Source organism: Cryptomeria japonica, chromosome 2 (genome assembly GCF_030272615.1).
Source record: "Cryptomeria japonica chromosome 2, Sugi_1.0, whole genome shotgun sequence".
In the NCBI taxonomy this organism is placed as follows: Eukaryota; Viridiplantae; Streptophyta; class Pinopsida; order Cupressales; family Cupressaceae; genus Cryptomeria; species Cryptomeria japonica.
In genome coordinates, this window is record NC_081406.1 from 79,381,309 (window position 1) to 79,400,761 (window position 19,453).

Sequence of the window (19,453 nt, forward strand, 5' to 3'; positions counted from 1 at the left end):
ACACGTTTCATGTTTTGTAAATGTTTTGTCGTCGACATGTTGGTAACCTAAATCAAGTGATGCGGATATATAACACCAATCTATATGATCATTTTGGTGATCAATGAGAGTGTGTGAAGATTGTATGAGCGTTTGTGCACAGTTCCACGTGCGCTATCTTTGGATCTATGCTCTGATGTATGTCAGAACAACAAAACAAAGGAGTGTGCCAAAATAGTGGAAGGAAGATACTTTATGCTTAACCGAAACTGCACTTTAGCATTTGTAGATACTATTTATCAGTTCAGACACTCAAGTTATTGTTTGTAATCATTTGTAGGACAGTGAGTCCTCTGAAGGTTGCTGCCCTCTCTTGTAACTAAGCAGTGAGCTCTAGGTAGTGTGTCTGAATGCATGTGCATTCTCCTTGTAATATTATTATACTCCTGATCATAATATTTTAATATTGTGGGTCTCAATTCCACCGTGGTTTTTCCCTTTTCGGGTTTCCATGTAAAAAATCCGATGTTATGTTGTTGTGCTTGTTTGTGTTGAGTTTCTGCACTTTACTTTTATTCATTTGCATCGAGTGGTTTAAGAATCAGTTCAAGAAAGTTATAAATTGCATAGCACTGATTAACCCCCCCCGTCACCTGCCTCTCAATCTTAATTGATTCCAACATAGACAATGACAAATATCACAATCTTGCGAAGTTGAGCTCACCCCCCCTAGCCTTTCATCCACTCACGCACATATCTATACATTTAGTCATATCCTATTACTAATTGTCAACACTTCAGATGTTTTTAAATATGACAAGACCCTAATTTTTCAAGAGTGGATGAGATTGGCACACGTCAAATAAAATTATAGTCATATAACACTAATTGTCAAGACAAGTATGGACTCGAAGTACAAAGCCACAACTACAACTTCATCCTTCATCTATGAACGTGTCCTCTATCAAAGCAAGCACTTAGAAAACTTCCAAAAACAATCACTAACAAAAGCACTACTCTTAGACTTGATCAAACAGATTACATTTTTTTTCCCTATTTAGCAATCATTCTTCAATCACCAATCTTAGTATCCCACTTTATTTTACTTTCCCAAAATAAAAGCAATCAATTTATCAAATTCCCAAATTTTAATTGATAGGCTAATTGTACTAATTAGATTAACCCTTACGAAAAGTTTATTTTTCTTTACAAATAAATACATCAAAATTGTTCATCTACTGGTCTAGTTAACAAGAATGAATAGATCATTTGAGAGATAAATAAAACATATCGTGATATCATCAATTCATGGCATCGCCATTCTCATCAAATGGTAATATAATCTACAAATAAATTGTGTTGAATCATGTACAATATAAGATTTCTAAATCATCAAAATTGAGTGTGCACGCTACTAATCAGATGCCTCATTAAAAACTTCAATTGCATAATCAAAACAATATTATGCTTGATCATATATATAATCACCAAAATTGAGTGTACACACCACTAATCAAACAAGTTGGAACAGGTAGCATATCAACCTCCTTGGGGTCGCTTATGTTTAACCTTTAAAAGTGTGAATACAAGTATTTTGCCTTAGTAACCCGCACGGATAATTGGCTTGAGCCATAGGTTTGAGCCCCATTGGTTTCGGGTTCAACTCTGAGGTATGAGCTTACCTGATGCACATGGTTTGCAAGTGATTGCGGACATTCCAAAGAGATTAGTCTCGTCTCAGTTCACCCCTTCCTCAACCCCGACTTGGCTACAAGACCGACCAAGGTAAGGCAAGTTAGGCACTAGGTTGGATCGCAGGGATTTACTCCTAGTGCAACAAGAAAAAAATAAGTGTTTTGTCTTAGCATCCTCACATCACTAACCTTGGGTTGTACCGATCTCGCTTGACCACAATTTGGTTTACATACATCACCAAATTCAAAACCTCAAATACATCATAATCAAATGAGACTGTATGGGTAAGGTATCCCCGGTCATATGTAATAAAAGACCATTTAAGATTATTTAGATGGGTCAAGAATATTCCAACTCTAAAATATGAAATACATAATGCATTGTAAACAATTTGATTGTAAGGCATTTTATTAAGTAATTGGGTCCAATTTCTTTACAATCACAAATAATTTAATAAATTAAGAAGATAGACTAGATCGCTTTCTGTTCCTTCAAACACTTCTTTGTGGTCTGAGCTTGGAGAAACTTATGTAACCAAGCACGAAGACTCTGACCCATGCTACAACTAAAGTACAACATCCATTACATTAACCATGTCCAACCCAACCAATGCGTGATCCTCTAATTTTTTTTTAACTCAAGCTACAGTCTCGCATTAATCATATAAATATGTGATCCTCTAATTTACTAATACTCAGTGTCCTGCATCAAGTGAAATCTACATCAAAAACAATCAAAGGTCCTAATCATGTTGCTTCTCGTCTTTTATATTCCTGATGAACCATATTTGTTCTTTGTTGTTAATGTAGACAACAAGCGTTTTAGGTTTGTCAGTGTAATTCAACTTCTTTATAAATCACTTCTATGTTGACTTTTCCTCGAGACACATTTAACCTGCATTTTCATATACATTCTTTTTTCCGAAAAATTATAAATAAAAAGAGTCATTGGGCAAGGTTTGTAGATTTTACTACTTGTTAGTTTTGGGATGATGGCTATTTTCTTTATAAAAATAATCAATCAACATAAATCCATCATATCAGTAAGCTAGTACCATCAAATTAATCTCACAAGATCTAAGAAATCTATTATGCCAAAGGGTTACAACTTTTTCCTGTAGCATCAATAACTGAATTTCAATTAATTTAATATTTTTGTGCACATAAACTTATATGAATAAATTCACTAGTAAAATCTTAATACACAAAACCAATCTGTTTGATGGCTTTTTTCTTTATGCAGATAAACAATCAACATAAATCTCCATCATATCAGAAAGCTTGTGTCATCAGATGAGTTCCATAGGATTTCAGAAATCTAATATGTTAAAGAACTCCAAACTTTTTCTATAGCATCAAAAAACGAAATTTAATTAATTTGATATTTCTGTCCATGAACTCATATAAGTCAATTCACTAACAAAATCTTCACAATTTCATTTTACGAATTATTGGATACAGGAGAAATCCAACTGTCAGGCCAATTTCTCTTCACCCAACCACGTAGTCAAGAATAACAGATTGTTATATTATTATTCATTCTACAAAATTCATGGATAGCAATACTCAGTAAGCTCACAAAAATCAAAAATACTTCAACAACCCAAATGCATATCTAGAATTGCAAATTCAAGATCATCCAGCAGCATTTCAGCAAAAACTGTATATGTTAAAAAAGTATAGCTGGATGAAACAAATCGGTGAATCAGCTTTCTATCACAATGTTTTTAATTAAGCAGCTTTCCATCACAATGTTACATCTGGATTTAACTTGATTATCATTATTTTTCTTTGTCACCAATGTCTTCCTAAAATTCATGTCCAAAAATTCCTCATGTTAAGAAGTCAAATGAAAGAAGCAAATATTGACAGAACTAATTAGGTACAAAAATATCAAAAAACTTGCCTGTTATATCCCTAACATTTCCCCTAAAAGACAACTGTACAATAACATAAGAACAAGAGACTTCATTTATAACATGACAAACTAATGGTGCGGTTGATGCTTCAAATTTTCAAGTAGTGTAGAATGAACACAAGGCTTAATGTATTATTTACACTAGCACTTCACTTCCAGCTGGACATCCAATGCTCGGACCTCTTTGGCCTCAAAATGTCATTGAAGTTATAGACTGACCCAAAAAAGCCACTTGCCCTAAATAAAATAACAAAATAATTCAACGGTCAGGCACGTACCTGAGATACTTTCACATATTTGGATCTCACTGAAGAGAACAGACCTAAGAATGGGTTAAAAGTAAAACAGAGAACAATTCTATTTGGAGCTTAATAGCATTCCTTTACTTTTATGCACTGTTCACCCCTTTTTATTCATAAGCGATGAAATGATATCTCAAATGTAAATTGTCCATTCTCCTCATAAGTTTCAATTGGAACAAGAAGAAAGTCCTGAAGAGTCTCACATATCCCAACAATGCTTCTTGCAAAACTTTCCATTATCAAACGCCGTTTTTCCTTTTTTATCTCAATTTGATAAGAATACTGCTCTTCCAAAGAAACTGGTCCAAAATAGATTATATGAATTAGATTTCCAAGAGGTTTCATTTTGTTCTGGAGAAGAAAAACCATATCTTCACCTTCCAGGATTAAAAATGGCTCATCTGTATCCATTGTCACAGTGAACCAAGCATCATAGCTAAACTGTGTTGCAGTAGCTCCATGCACAGTTGTGAAATGCTCTGGGAACAGTTTTGATGAAGCTGTAAAACTGCATCCCGAAACAGGGCATAAGTACGGCGCATACCGACATTTGGATTCATGATCACGTCTTTCAGGATATCTAACTAACTCTGTACATCCACTACAAGAATATTTGCAGCCCACTTTAACAGACTCAATCACTTTTTCAATGGCCAAACAACGGATCTTTCCAATAGGCTTAGCACATGAATGGCATTTACTGTACAATAGCTCACAGCATTTGGAACAGGCTATGTGTCCATTTGAGCACTGTCTCATCAGAAGTTAGAAATCATTAATAACAAATAATAACTTAACTGGAAGATAAGTTGATGCACAAAAGCATTAAGCAGAAATGACAAATACGTATTCCATAGTCTAGAATGCTTATTTAACATTGGATTTTGTTAGATACTAACAGAGTTGATCCATCCAATAAAAGATAAATTAAGAATGAAACTAATGCAAATAATATCCAATTATAAAATAATCTAGTACACTGTAAGTTCCTTTAAGGATTATTTCTGTTTTATTTTTAAATCAAGAACTGGAAATATCATAAAATCCCAATTTCCTCAATGTTTATGTTGTATTACAAACAACTATGACAATGATATGAGAAAGAAAGGTGTAGTTAAAGCCAGAAGCACCGTCTCTCTTGCTATCATGGACTGTGAAAATATTATGTCTTAATTATGATGATGATGATATTATTGAAACAGTATTATCATTATTGTTGTTGCTATTGCCGTTATTGTTGTTGTTATAGCTACTAGTTATTATTGTCTCCTTAACTACCAGTCATTGCGAATGCAGATAGATGGAAAAGCTCAGTTTACTCCCCTTGCCTTGCGACTATTGCTAACATAAGTGTCAAACATTTACAAGCTTCTTGTTAAAAAATAGCATATTCCAGCAATCAAGGTTTCACTCCACCAAAGTATTTACCACTTTACTCCAAGCTTGGTCATGAGATCAACCAAATTTGAAAAATAGGGGTACTTTGTGTTTGGGTGAATGGCCAAGAAATAATGTATTCCTGAATTTCATAAACGCTAAACAAAGGGCTACAAAATTCAACCAATATATAAAAGTAAAAAAAAAAACTTTTCAAGCTTCTTCAAGGGAAGTCTCACATGAAAACTTGGCATCTGGCTTGGTATTAGAATGATTAATTCTTTTAGTTAGGACCTTTTTAGTAGTTCTATTAATGGTCATTTAGTTAGTCATTTACCTTTTTAGTTCATCATCTTAGTTGTCGACTTATTTAACTTTTTAGTTCATCATCTTAGTTGTCGACTTATTTAGCTTTTTAGTTCGTTTAGTCTTTTAAGTGCAACTATTGCTTCTTTTTTAAGAACGCGTAGTTAGCTTTTTAGTGTTTAGCTTTATTTAGCATATTAAGCTTTTTGGCTTCATGTTGAAGCTTTAGCTTTACGGTTCATTCTTTTAAGAACAGTGTCTTGTAATTCCTTTATATACGATTGTATATTCGTAATCCAATTATTCAATTATTTTTCATGGTATCAAAGCAGGTCGATGGGATTTTTTAGAGTTTGGTGATTTTTTTAATAAAAAATCGAGCCTCCAACCTGGATTTTTTTCTAGAATTTTTTTAATAATTTTTTTTATGCAAAAAATTGCAGAAATTTTCCAAGGGTTTTTCGAAAGTTTTTTTTCCAGAAAAATCATATAGCTTTTTTTTTCAAAATTTTGTGCGCAAGGTTAAAGCTGTTTTCGGCATCAAAGTTTTTTTTCTAGGCATCGTGTTTTTTGTTCGTGACCTGCAAAATTGATTTTTTGGGGAAATTGAAGCCTTGTTTTAGTGCACAGCAGGTTTTTTCTAGGCGATATTTATCGTTCGTGGGCAAATTTTCGTGGTCCAAGTTTGTTTACAAGTCTGGTTTCCGGCACAATTTTTTCCGGGTCTAAAAACCAACAGCTAGGGTTTTTCTCTACCTGGAAACTTCGCGTATCTTTTCTGATCGATTTATTAACCAAATTGTGGCTGAGTTCCTACAAATCACGTCGGGGTCTGCATCTATTTCCGCCTTACACGCAATTTTCATTTGTGCTTCTCTGAGGATGGTTCGTTTTTTTGACTCCCACATTTTGCTTTCTCACAAGATTTCCGTGTTTGCCTTTTTCGGTGCGATTTTTTTTTCACAATTTCTACTGCCGTGACCCATGATTTTTGTTTCACGGACTACAATTTCTAGGTCTTCTTTGTGCAGCGGCTTGGGTTTCTATCGACATCTGAAGCTTTTTAGGGCTCTTCCCCAAACTCAGGCATCAACAACATTTTATTTTTTTAAATCATATTATTTCCTTCTTTTTTTTAAATTCATTATTTTTTATACATGAAATTTTCTTTTCTAGGTTTTCCAAAATTCCGAGAATTGGAATTCGTGTTAGTACAATTGTTTTTTTTACTGATTTTTTAAATTAAAAATAATCAATATTTTTTCTACAAATTATTATTTTTCTGGTTTTTTCATAAAAATTCCAAGTTTTAACTTGGCAGGAAATTTTAATTTATGGGTTTTCATCAAACCTCGAAATTCACACATTGGGATTCGTACCTCAAATTCTGCTCCAGGGTTTCAGATTCTTTGTGCAACTATTCTGATTTTTAATCAGATTCTTCTGTCTCACGCCTTCACTAGGTTGATCTTGTTCAATCTCAATTTCCATGATGGCATCTTTGACCAACATCATGTTAGAACACAGTCAAAAGTTCAACGGGCACAACTAGAACACCCAAAAACAACGCATGTTGAGGATATTTGAATATCATTGCCTTGATCAGATTGATTTGGGCAAGGCCTCTCGTCCTACAGGTTCCAAGGTTTTCACGATTTTTTCCTAAAAAAATTGTTTGTTGGTTTTTCGATTTTGTCCTAAAAAATCATCTGTAATTCGTGAAGTTCACGTGAGATTTTGATTATCTGTATTTATGATGGGTGTTCCTATCTTTGGGTTCAAAAACGATGATTTGTGAAATCCAGTTTTCAAGGCTTCATGGTTTTTTCCTCAAAAATCTTACTTTGTTGCAGTCAATTTTGGGTCGCACTTGGAGTTGCTACGGCGAACATATGCAACCGTGGTATCTTGCGGTTTGTTTTGGAGTTGTTGGAGCAAGTGGTGCTTAGTACTCTTCTACAAAAAATTTTGCAGTTTTTGCTAAAATCGTGTTTGTTGCTCTTTGAAGTGTTTGCCGATTTTTCCTCAAAATCATGGTTTCAGGCTCAGTAATTCGCGTGTGACAATTCTATACTTCGCGTGTGAGGGTTACATCAGTCATCCGAAATCAACTATTCGTGGTCATTTCCACTTCGCAAATCTTGGGAGGGTCTCCGCAGCAACAAAGTGTTCTTGCATTTGTGATCAAAAGACCTGCAATGTCTCTTGTCGGGTACTTAGTTGATACAATGACCATTAAGGGAGGGTATTAGAATAATTAATTCTTTTAGTCAATACCTTTTTAGTAGTTCTATTAATGGTCGTTTAGTTAGTGATTTAGCTTTTTAGTTTGTCATCTTAGTTGTTGACTTATTTAGCTTTTTAGTTCGTTTAGTCTTTTAAGTACAACTATTGCTTCTTTTATAAAAACGCATAGTTTGTTTTTTAGTGTTTAGCTTTTTAGCTTTATTTAACGTATTAAGCTTTTTAGCTTCATGTTGAAGCTTTAGCTTTACAGTTCGTAATTTTAGAACAACATCTTGTAATTCCTTTATATATGGTTGTATATTCGTAATCCGATTATTCAATTATTTTTCACTTGGCTAGGACCCAAAAAAAGAATTTTACCTTAATGATTTCACCCTTGTAAATTTATCGCATTCGTACACATGAAATTTCAATATTTTGTTTATAACTCTAAAATTGTATTCTTTGTTGCACACATCCTTGCTTCCTGCTAGAGAAAATTTCTAGGAATCATTCATTTGTATAAGTATTAATACCCTGGAGAATCTTTTTTGATGGCTTTTGGACAAATGCTCATCAAGAAACTATATTAAAAGTACTAGCTACAAACAGAAAACTGTTGAATTAGGAATAAGTTTATACAGAGCAGTGATACAATCAAAATAAAGACATCATCCACCACAAAAATTGTTCACACAAAGACCAGACTCTAGACTAAAGATATTCCTACAATCTCTTCAAAAACCCTACAGTATCTGTAGTACATAGATAATCATATTAGTTTCACTGTAATTGGAAAGTTAGTTCCCAACAGTTGGTAGTTGCGGCGATTGGCAGTTCTCAAGAAACATCGGCTATTCTATATCTTTCTCATTGTACACATGGTCAGGACCACATATGTGACTTTATATATCAATTGCAAAAAAACATGAATGAATGGAAAGACAGATCTTTATGAAATTGTTGTTGTGAATTACTAGCATCTGTATCTATCATTCTGTTTACTTCCCTAATACTCATTCCAATAGAGTTAGCGAGTATACAGTAACTGATAAGCACGGCTATAAAAAGTATCCTACAATATTACATAGAAAGCAAAAGCAAATGTTCTGAAAAAGTTTTTTATTTCCATCCCAATCTAAACACTATTTTCTAAATAAAATTCCTATAAGATACTTAAGCCTAAGCACCTCTCCACAAGTATCTGTGTGTGTGTGTGCATGCGTGTATATGTGTGTGCGCATGCGTGTGTGTGTGTGTATGAATTATTAAAATTTGAAGCAGGAATATGTGTGTGTGTGTGTGTGTGTGTGTGTGAATTATTAAAATTTGAAGCAGGAATCCAAAGGGAGACAACTTGTAATGGCTCTGTAAACACACCATTTTGTATGTGAAGAGGATTAAACACCTATACTTATCTCCATGGGCACTAGCCAGAATTGATATCAGACATGCTTGCTTCTCTGGGCATGTCTGATTTACCTGGAGTTGTCAAGCAGGTATGCCTTATTTTTTTCTCAAGTTCTTGAATTTCTGTCCAATTCAACTTTAAGTGTTTTTATAATGCAGTTTATTTTTGGTTGATTCTTATGAAGTTTTTTTCATTTTAGTCTTGTATGCTGGTGTAATTAAACTCTAATCTATACCTGAAAGCCTCATATTTGTAACTATTTCAGGCGGATCCCCCAATGGGTGGTGGTGCTTTCAAGCCAGGTGGATTCCAAGCTGGCGGTGCTCTTGGCAGGAGACTATAATCTCCAATTTTCCATGGTTTGTAGTTGCTAATTAGATATCTGAAGACACGGGTACTAGTCTGCGATCATTTTTTATTAGGGGATTTTGTTCAGAGCAGCAAGATATGTATTAAATTGCCTGAAAGCTTTTCTAGTATGTGATGCTGAGAATTCTATTGAAAAATGAATTTTCAAGTTTGTTGGCCCAAATTGTTTTTGCTATATAAATGTTCATTGTTAAACCCTTGAAATTTCTAAAAACACTAGCTGTTTTCGAGTTTAGAATTATTGTTATCGTACAAACTGTGATATCAATGGATTAGCTACGGTGCTAGATTGCCAGTCAAAATATCCTTTATTTTATTTTGATGTGATTCTATTGAAAAATGAATTTTCAAGTTTGTTGGCCCAAATTGTTTTTGCTAGATAAATGTTCATTGTTAAACCCTTGAAATTTCTAAAAACACTAGCTGTTTTCGAGTTTAGAATTATTGTTATCGTACAAACTGTGATATCAATGGATTAGCTAAGGTGCTAGATTGCCAGTCAAAATATCCTTTATTTTATTTTGATGTGTCGAGCTTTTTGTCTTGTAATTGAAAAGATTGTCTTGTTTGGTTTGAGAAACCAAATTAACTCTACAAGGGTCCTACTCCTTGCTATATCGCATAATTTGCCTACTAAATTATAAAACAGTACGGTACAGCGCGCGCGCGTTTGTGTGTGTATGAATTATTAAAATTTGAAGCAGGAATACAAAGGGAGACAACTTGTAATGGCTCTGTAAGCACACCATTTTGTATGTGAAGAGGATTAAACACCTATACTTATCTCCATGGGCACCAGCCAGAATTGATATCTTCACTTCTGTACCATGTCATTTACTAGTCATGCTCCACATATCTGCATGGAGGACAAGGTCCACCTCTTGCAGCCTTCTCCATGGCCTCAGTCATAGCCAGACACATGACCGGCATCCCTGGCAAACGAACGTTTGCCCAAAACACCTTTTCAAGGTTGGTAAGAGTCTAAGACCCTTTTTAACTATTTGATGTTTCAAGTTCTAAACACTCCATTTAATTGAATGAATAGAATTTATTTGTAGGATATCATGGAGACTGTAGTAAAGCTTGTGCCAAGATAGCACACTACCATTTGAGAACCTAAGTGGGAGATTCAGTATATATAGAAGCCAAATGGATTTGTCAGATGTTAGGACTACGTGTTGTACCACCTCGTAAGTCCTGGGAATAATTGTAATCATTTACATTGCATATATTTTAATGTTGAGCCCTCCTCAAACAGGATGCCTCACAATCAGAATCTATAAGATTCCATGGATGATATATTTTGACACTTGTCCAAGTGCTTATGACAGATGTAAGAGAAACATATAAGATGGGGGTTACAACGCAGACTTGAAAGAGCCTCTTGGAAGGGAATTTACACTACCAAGTTTGGGCACTAGGTTTAACTGTTGACTAGTCAAACCGGAGGTTGCAAGCCTTTATGGTGCATAAGAGTATCTTTGAATGGGTCCAAAGTGGAAGACCCAAATTGGTCAATTCAAAAATGGAGTTGGATACGGTGATGATTACAGGACAAATAGACGACCAACTATTGCATGCAAAGAGTATACAACAAAAGATTAAGAAAAAAAGAATTAATGTCTAGGTAATCCAAATATATATTAAATTACAAATTCTTAGATCCTCATTAACAGCAAATGACTACATAGAGTCATAGACATACAAAGATTACATCTTGAATCCAATATTAGTAAGCGATCATCATCAACTAGTCAATCTCGTATGGGGAGTTTCCTCATTAAATCCAATATATGTAAAAACAATATGCCTAGTACAACCCAACCAAGCCCAATTCCTTTATCCTAGAACCAGTGCCACTCAACTAAGTCTAACCAACCAACAAACCCCCTGCCTTCCAATCTGTTGCACAAATATAGACTCGAGTTCACCTTCCAAAACAACTACTTCAACTTACAAAGCATCATTTGAACAAACAAATTATAGATGTCATCATTCAAGTCAGGGACTACTTTTTATGCCTACACACCAAGAAGGATGCATAAGAATAAATATGGGTGGAACCACCCAAAGATGTGCAGCTTAGGAAAGATTATGCTCTTCAAAGACTATGTATACACAGCAACTAATTTTGTACCCAATATAACCTATACACCACTTCAAAAGTCCACCGTGCTCAAACAAGAAACCAATGCATGAAACAATAACTTGCTCACAAACACAACAAAAAAACAAAACAATGCATAGGAACAAAACCTTCACACCAAGCATTTTTTGGGTGATTCAAGATTGCACAACTCCTGCGATACTCTTGCATCAAACAACTCATGCAATGGAAATTTTGGCTAGTGTAGTCAACATACAATGTCTAATGTTATGTTCGATAATATTGGTTATCTGACAATGTACTAATTGTTTGTATTAAGCTGTTTGTCATTCTCGGGTAGTTACAAGTGTTAGTTGGTTGACGCTTGTGCTCCTCTTGGCAACCATCGGATCCTTTAAATATATTGTGTACGTCAAGGAAAGGTAGTATGATATAGTTGGATGAACTAGAATCCTTGGCCGACTGTTGCCGGGAATAATCATTATGTCATGTTGTCGTATTTTGTTATGTTGTTGTCGGTAATTATGAGTTTTGGCAATCAGTTAGTCGTCCCGAAGGGCAGTTGGACGCGATGGTTGGTCACACCCCTTCAGGTATTATATATTGCATACCTTTCCTTCGTAGTGGCATCACCATAGTCGTATCTGGGTGTAATGTTGTAAGCATGTGATGTACATGGACTGTTAAATTAATACAGAAACTGGTTCTTTAATATATTCCCATTATGTTTTGCGCATTTACTTTCGGCATTTAATCGTTTACCCGTACGTGGCAAACATTTGGCGTCGTTGCCTAGACATACTCGGGAAAGGAAGGAGCGGATGGCACACGGACACGACGAGCCTACCCGTTGGTGAGATTAACCCAAAGGCTGACGACGCGCAAACAGAGCTCTATGATGGAGAAGACATTGCAACGAGGGAATTCTCAATCCTGCTTCAGGTGGCCATCGAGACCTATGTCCGAAGGGAGGCCACGGAGGCTGACGTCCCAACAAGTGTAGTGTGGACAGCACTGGAAGTTAGCCCCGCAACGAATCGGTTGATGAACCACCTCCCCCGTGTTATGACGTTTTCACATATCGCCCCATTACAAATGGAGACCCCCTTCTTTTGGGGCCCTTCCGGTCTTTTGGCTTTGTTTTTGGGGTCTTTTCGCAGCAGTCTCGTCAGTCTCTTTGCTTTGCAGGTGTTCGAGGATCATATTGGTCAAGTCTGCCTTTCGTTTGAGCAAATTCGGCTAACTCTGGGACTCGTTTTGTGAATTTTAGGGGTTTCTGTTAGGGTTTCGAGAAAGCTGAACATACAACTGGAATCAGGACCCTTCAAGGAACCTCCCAGTAAAATTTGAGCCAAAACAAGGTAGAAAGTTCCTATTTTTTAGGGATTTTACTAAGTCTCGGATTGGTCTAATTTTGCCAAAAATTAAACTTACTATTTTTAGTAAGTTTCTATTTTTTAGTAAGTGCTTTTCTGACCTATTTTGCCCAAACCATTTCTAAATCCGGAAGAGTCAGAAGGCACACAAATTGGGTCAAAAAAGTGGTTAAGTTTGGAACTCCTATTCCAGAAGAGGAAAGCATGCAAAATCATCCAAGTCCAGAAATTCACATCAATCCACCAATGTCATCTTGATCCGAAAAATGGCCTGAACTTTGACTTAGTCTGGAAATTTGGAAGATCTTCCAAAATCCAGAATTTGCATTATGATTCCTATGGACCTGAAACCACTCTCAAACATCCTGACAATATATATGAAATATAACTTAAAAGTATAAGACTTATACTTAAATGTTATATTTCATATCTATATCCTGACGAAGAGCCTGGAACTTGTGAAAAAAATCCATGTATCCATGGACAAAGCCAAAATGCGCCCAAGGCTGAGCTGGGGCGCCAAAACCAATAAGGCATTCACAAGTGGGAAAATCCGCCAATCCATGGACAGAGTGAAAATGCGCCCAAGGGTGGATTGGGGCGCCAAAACCAAGAAGGCATTCACAAGTGGGAAAATCCGCCAGTCCATGGACAGAGTGAAAATGCGCGCAAGGCTGGGCTGGGGCGCTGAATTCAAGAAGGCATTCACAAGTGGAAAAATCCATGAATCCATGGACATGATGAAAATTCAGCCCAAGCTAAAAAATAAAAATTTTGCCTAAGGCATGGAATCCAAAGAGTCAAGGAGGAATAAAAAGCAAAATTCCCCTCAGGCGAATTTTCGAATATGCCATTTTTAGACACCAAATCTCGACCAAGTATGGATAATTTTATATATTCGGAATTGGGATGAAATTCCCCATCCAATGAACCTGATTCCTAAATTTTAGGTAGATCCCTAAAAAATAGGGATGTTGAAAAGAAGACATGGACAATTCACAAAGCAATGAATTCCTTCCTCGGGAGGAATTTCCACCCCAGCCTTGTGGAGGGCACCAAAATGAAGGAGGCATGGAGGATTCACAAATTTCATTGAATCCTCCACCAAGTCAAAATTCCGCCCAAGATGAAGGACAGGTGCCAAAATGAAGGAGGCATGGAGGATTCACAAATTCATTGAATCCTCCACCAAGTCAAAATTTCGCCCAAGATTAAGGACAGGCGCCAAAATGAAGGAGGCATGGAGGATTCACAAATTTCATTGCATCCTCCACCAAGTCAAAATTCCTTCCTCGGGGAGGAATTGCGCCCAAGAGGAAGAAATTCCAAGAAAGTGCAAAAATTGGCTGTGTCGGAAATTCCTTCCTTCAAAACAAAATTCCAGGAAAGGTAAAAAATTGACTAAGTGTTTGAAATTTCTTCCTTCAGGACATAGTTCTTGGAAATCATGAAAATTGGCTAAGGCATGAAAAATTTCCTTCCTCGGGGAAAGGAACAAATTTCTTTCCAAAGGAGAATTCCTCCACAACAAGAAATCACATCCAAGGATGAATTGAAGATAAAATTTCTTAGGCAAGGAAGGAATCAGGAATGAACTGAACAAGAAATTTCCCCCCCATGGAAGAATTTGAAAAATCCATTTCCAGGGCTCAAATGACCTCCAAATTTAGAAAGTTTTACAGATTTGGATTCGTAGGAGAATTCTCTTCCTCCTGTACTTGAAACCCTAATTTGTGCAAAATCCCTAAAAAATAAGAGATGTTGAAAAATCATTGAAAATCTTTTCCAGAGCAAGGCAAGTTCAAAAACTTCAAGAAAATACTTCCAGAGTCAGAGATTCTCCCTCTTGAAGTTTTTCTCTTTCCAAGGTGTTCTCGCCAACTAGCAGCCGAGTCAACGGACGTTGAATTAGTGAAGCATCTCTCTGCTTGCAGCCGTCACATTTATGGCATCATGGGTGATTTTTGCATGAGGGTACATTCATTGCATAGTGGGCACTTTTTGAATGTAATTAATTGTAATGGGATGGAATTAATTGCATATGGGCATGATGGGTTATTAATTGGAGATTCCCACCTTGTTGCATCTTGAGTGGAGAATCTTTTAGGGAAAACCCTAATTAGGGTTTGCATGTAATCATGGCTTGAGGCCTATATAAGGGGTGACCCCCCTCATTTGTAAAGGAGGGAGCTTTGTATGAAATTGTTGCGATAAGTTTTGAGATAATAACAGTGAAACATTGTTCTCTGATGGTGTCCACTTAAATTATTTTTTCAGAGCTTGCATGGTTTCACCTTCCTCACTTAGATTAGAAGTAGTAAAGTGCTTTGATTTCGATGGAGAATGTACTGGTGTCTGATGAATTTCCATGGTTCATACTTTTTGTATCTTGCTGATTGTAAGTTGCAGTGTAAAGTTAGCCTGAGCCACTAAACTTGTGCTAAGTTCGGTTGTGGACAGTCGTTTGGATTGCGCTGTTTTGGGTACTCAAATGCACTTTCTCGATTTGAACATCCTTCAATATCCCCAAAAGATTGCACCGGTTCTTGCGGAGTTGTAGTTGAACTTGGCGAAGCAGAGCTTGGTTTATTTGGAATTTGTCCACCAAAGCACTATTCATTGTTATCACTGCCCTTAGGAGTAGATTTAGATCCTTCTGAACCCTTTCCATTTTCTTTCAGTTCATTTTAGTCCGTTCAAAGCAGCAACATCTTAGAATTGTCATATCCGATGATGGAGTTCCAGCCACAGTAAAGAAGTGAAAGAACGATGCAAACGTAAGGCCCCTTGGATTACCAGCAATCACATCAGCGAACTAAGTCACGTCCGTAGCATAAAGGAACCTTGGAGTCGATTGTTTGAACTTTTTGCAATCTTAGCATGCAATCGTACTTTGATCAAGAGAGAGTGAAGTGACCATTAGGCAACTTTATTCTGTGTTCGACGCTGTCATAAAAAATACGTCAACACCCCGGTTGCTTGCACAGGCATCACTGGCACAACGAACTCGCCTGGAGGAGATTGCCCATGAGGAGCGACGCCAACAAGTCCTCCAACTGTACGAAGAAAACAGTCGTCGCTGGGAAGCGAAGCGTGATGGCACGAGGCCAAGGGGAAATTGAATCCTGAACCTCCAGGAGGAATAAAGAACATTCTCTAATAATGGTGGCGTACTATTGACACAAATTGTATCCGACGGGATGAATTAATAAAGAAGTGTTCTATTTTTATGTGTTGTTGCCATTTATGGAGATGTACAGGAATTAATGCCCAACCTATTAAACAAAGATAGAAATAAGAAGGCAAAAAGTGAGGAGTGGGAGGCCGCACAGAGGGCCTTGATTCTGGAACAACAAGTAGAACGTAGACGGAGGCTGAGGCAACTTGCCGAAGGACAACCTGTCGAAGGGTTGCCCGAAGGGTTGGCCGAAGGGAACCAAGGAGGTGTCACAGAGGGTGCAGAAGCCGAGGAAAATTTCTACACGTTGCCAGAACACCATAGGGTGAGAAGCCACGTAGAGTTTTTGGAGGAAACAAGGCTACGAAGGAATCTGGTCGAAGAGACCCAGGATCAGTTCTGGAACCTATCCCTTACGCCGCGTAGTGAGGACCACCGAAGGAAGCCAGCAGCGGACGCGGGTGAGAACGGAGGTGAGGGCAACCGTACAACCGTAGGTACGGAGGAGCCCCAAACACACAGCAGACAAAACATCGTACCCCCAGTCACTCAAGCAGGAAACACCACAGGCACCGGAGGGAGTGGCGCGGATGCACAACGGACACAGCCACATCCGAGGACACGACCCCCACAAACACAGCCACCTCCGAGGACACAACCCCCATCAATGGCCAATAGGCAGAAGCTACCGAAATTCACCGGCGATTGGAAGCAGGATCCCGTCAGACATTTCAGAACCTGCAAAACCATATGGGCGGCCAATGGTGTCACGAACCAGGAGGAATGGATGATGCAATTTCCGCGACATTGCGGGGAGTTGCCATCGACTGGTACTCGGATATTGATAAACTGCAGTGGCCACATGGGACACGCTGCAGAAAGCCTTCAAGAAGCAGTTCCGCCTGCTTCGAGACGACATTGAAATAGTAGCCGAAATCTATGGCACAAAGCAAAACAAGAACGAGATTGTCCGAGCCTATAGTCGGCGGCTCAAGGAACTGTTGGGGAAAATGGAGAGTCAACCAACGGATGGTTTGAAAAAGAGATGGTTCGTGGAGGGACTGAAACGCTCCCTCCGGAAGAAGATGAAAATTGTTCCACCAACCTCGTACGACGATGCATATAATAGAGCGATGGATCTCGAGAGCGAGACCAAGACATCCAAGAAGAAAAAGAAGAAGGATAGCTCGTCCGAGGATGATGACTCTTCCGAGGGAAGCAGCAGGGATGGCGAGTCCGACAAAAAAGTGCAAGCCTTGCAGAAGGACATGCTGAGGATGATGAAAGAGCTGAAGGTTATGAAGGGAGGTCCGAGCAAGACTAACGAAGGGGAGCTTTGTTGCACGGAATGTAAGACGGACGGCCACACGAAAGGCTCCTGCCCAAAGAAGGCCTATTGTGATATATGCCAGTTGATGGGGCATCCCACCAGGGAATGCCCCTACAACATGAAAACACAAAACCAACAAGTATTGCTTATGCAGGAACAACCAACTACATCGGGCAATACCGGCAACTCCCAGGCGAACGACAATGCAACATCAAGAGGCTACCGAGATAACCAGTGGGGAGGACGAAACAACAATAGCAATACAAGGAGTCAGATCCAATATGAATCCAAAGGTTGACCGATGATACAATGCAGAGCGTGCAGCCAATGGGGGCACCTCGCCGGAGATTGCTCGAAGGGAGAGGCCACACAATATTTGTGCAAATGGTGCAGACCGAGAGACCACGAAGATGCCACCTACCCAAAGTTCGGCATCAACTTGCTCAATATCGAGGAAACCAAAGAAGAGGAAGTGTTGGTCATAACTCGCGCCCAAGTCAAACAAGCAACGTGCCCGGACCCGGCAACGAAGAAGCGAAGGGTACGAGAAGCATGGGAAGAAATTGAGAAAGAGATACAAGAAAGGGCGAAGGCGAAGGGTACGGCGAGTACTTCCAGCCGACCAAAGGCGGAGGAGGCTATACTAAATCAAATTTTAAAATTGGAGGTGCCTGTGAAGGTACACGACCTCCTCCAGACGATGCCTCAATAACGAACGGCGTTGCTGAATAATCTCTTCCAACCACGCACCAATACCAACCACCGCACGCATGTTCCTGGGGGGTCCGCAATAGACCCCATGCTGCTGGCAGTTAACACTGGAAGGAACCCAGCCATTGTGGAGATGGGTATCCTTGGCACCATTCTAACCGATACCATCGTCGATGGTGGATCGGAAGTGAATGTTCTTCCAAAAGAAACCTGGCGGAAGCTGGGGAAGCCGACACTGTGGCCACCTACATTCAATCTGCTGGGAGCATATCAACATGGAATCAAACCCATCGGGACACTGATGGGCCAGCAAGTTACCATCGGGGCGCAACCCTTCATACTGGACTTCGTGGTAATCCCACTAAAGAAAAAAGGGTATGATGCGATCTTAGGGAGAGGGTGGCTGGTGGCAGCCAAGGCCACCCACAACTAGAAGAAGAACACTTTGTCTATGGAGAATGGAGGAAGGAAGTTTATCATAGACCTCGGGACGCAGTTGGTTAGTGAGGAACTGGAATCATCTTCGAAATCGGAGGGTGAAGGAGAAAGCGACCTGAGGGACGAAGGACGGGGTTGTAGGGAGCCCAACGACGAAGGGATTCTCAAACTAGGAGATTGCTACGAGGATGAGACAGGGTCATTGAACGAGCTCTTCCACTGGCAAATGGAGGATTACGAAATGTTCCAGAGCTACAGGCTCGAAGTAGAGGAACCAAAGCAAGTAACAGAGGAGGTGTACCTGCTGGAATATAGAGAATATTGGAAGGGAGACGCCCCAAACCTCGATGACGTAGATAATCCCAAGATCATTTGTGTCGGCAACGATTGGAACCCTGTGTGGAAGGTCGCAGCCTTCAAAATCTTTATTATTATTCTTCTTATGTACAAGAAGGAGACTGTGGTTCCTGTAGAATTTATGGTTCCAGGTCTTCGAATGGCCATTGAAAATAGACTTGCCATCAACGGGTCCAAATTGAAACCCTACCACGAGAAGCACGCAGGGGACCCGAGAGGCCGGAAGAACACCTGAGAGTTCGGAGGGGGGACCCGGGAGGATGGAAGGGGACTCGAGTGGCCGGGCAGGCGACTCGAGAGGCACGGGACCAAAGCGGGAGACTCCCGGGCAAGGAAAACCGAGAAGGATAAAGGGCGATCCCAGAGACACGGGA

General features: G+C 38.8%; 1 protein-coding gene across 1 annotated transcript in view; it reads right to left on the reverse strand.

Annotated features, from left to right (window-relative positions):
• Positions 1-3,621: 3,621 nt before the first annotated feature.
• LOC131078868 (putative E3 ubiquitin-protein ligase SINA-like 6) overlaps positions 3,622-19,453 on the reverse strand; it is a 39,178-nt gene continuing 23,346 nt past the window's right edge. The window contains exon 2 of the mRNA XM_058016698.2: positions 3,622-4,643. Coding sequence (XP_057872681.2) covers positions 4,005-4,643 — 639 coding nt within the window. The 3' untranslated portion in view covers positions 3,622-4,004. The remainder of the gene's footprint in view (positions 4,644-19,453) is intronic.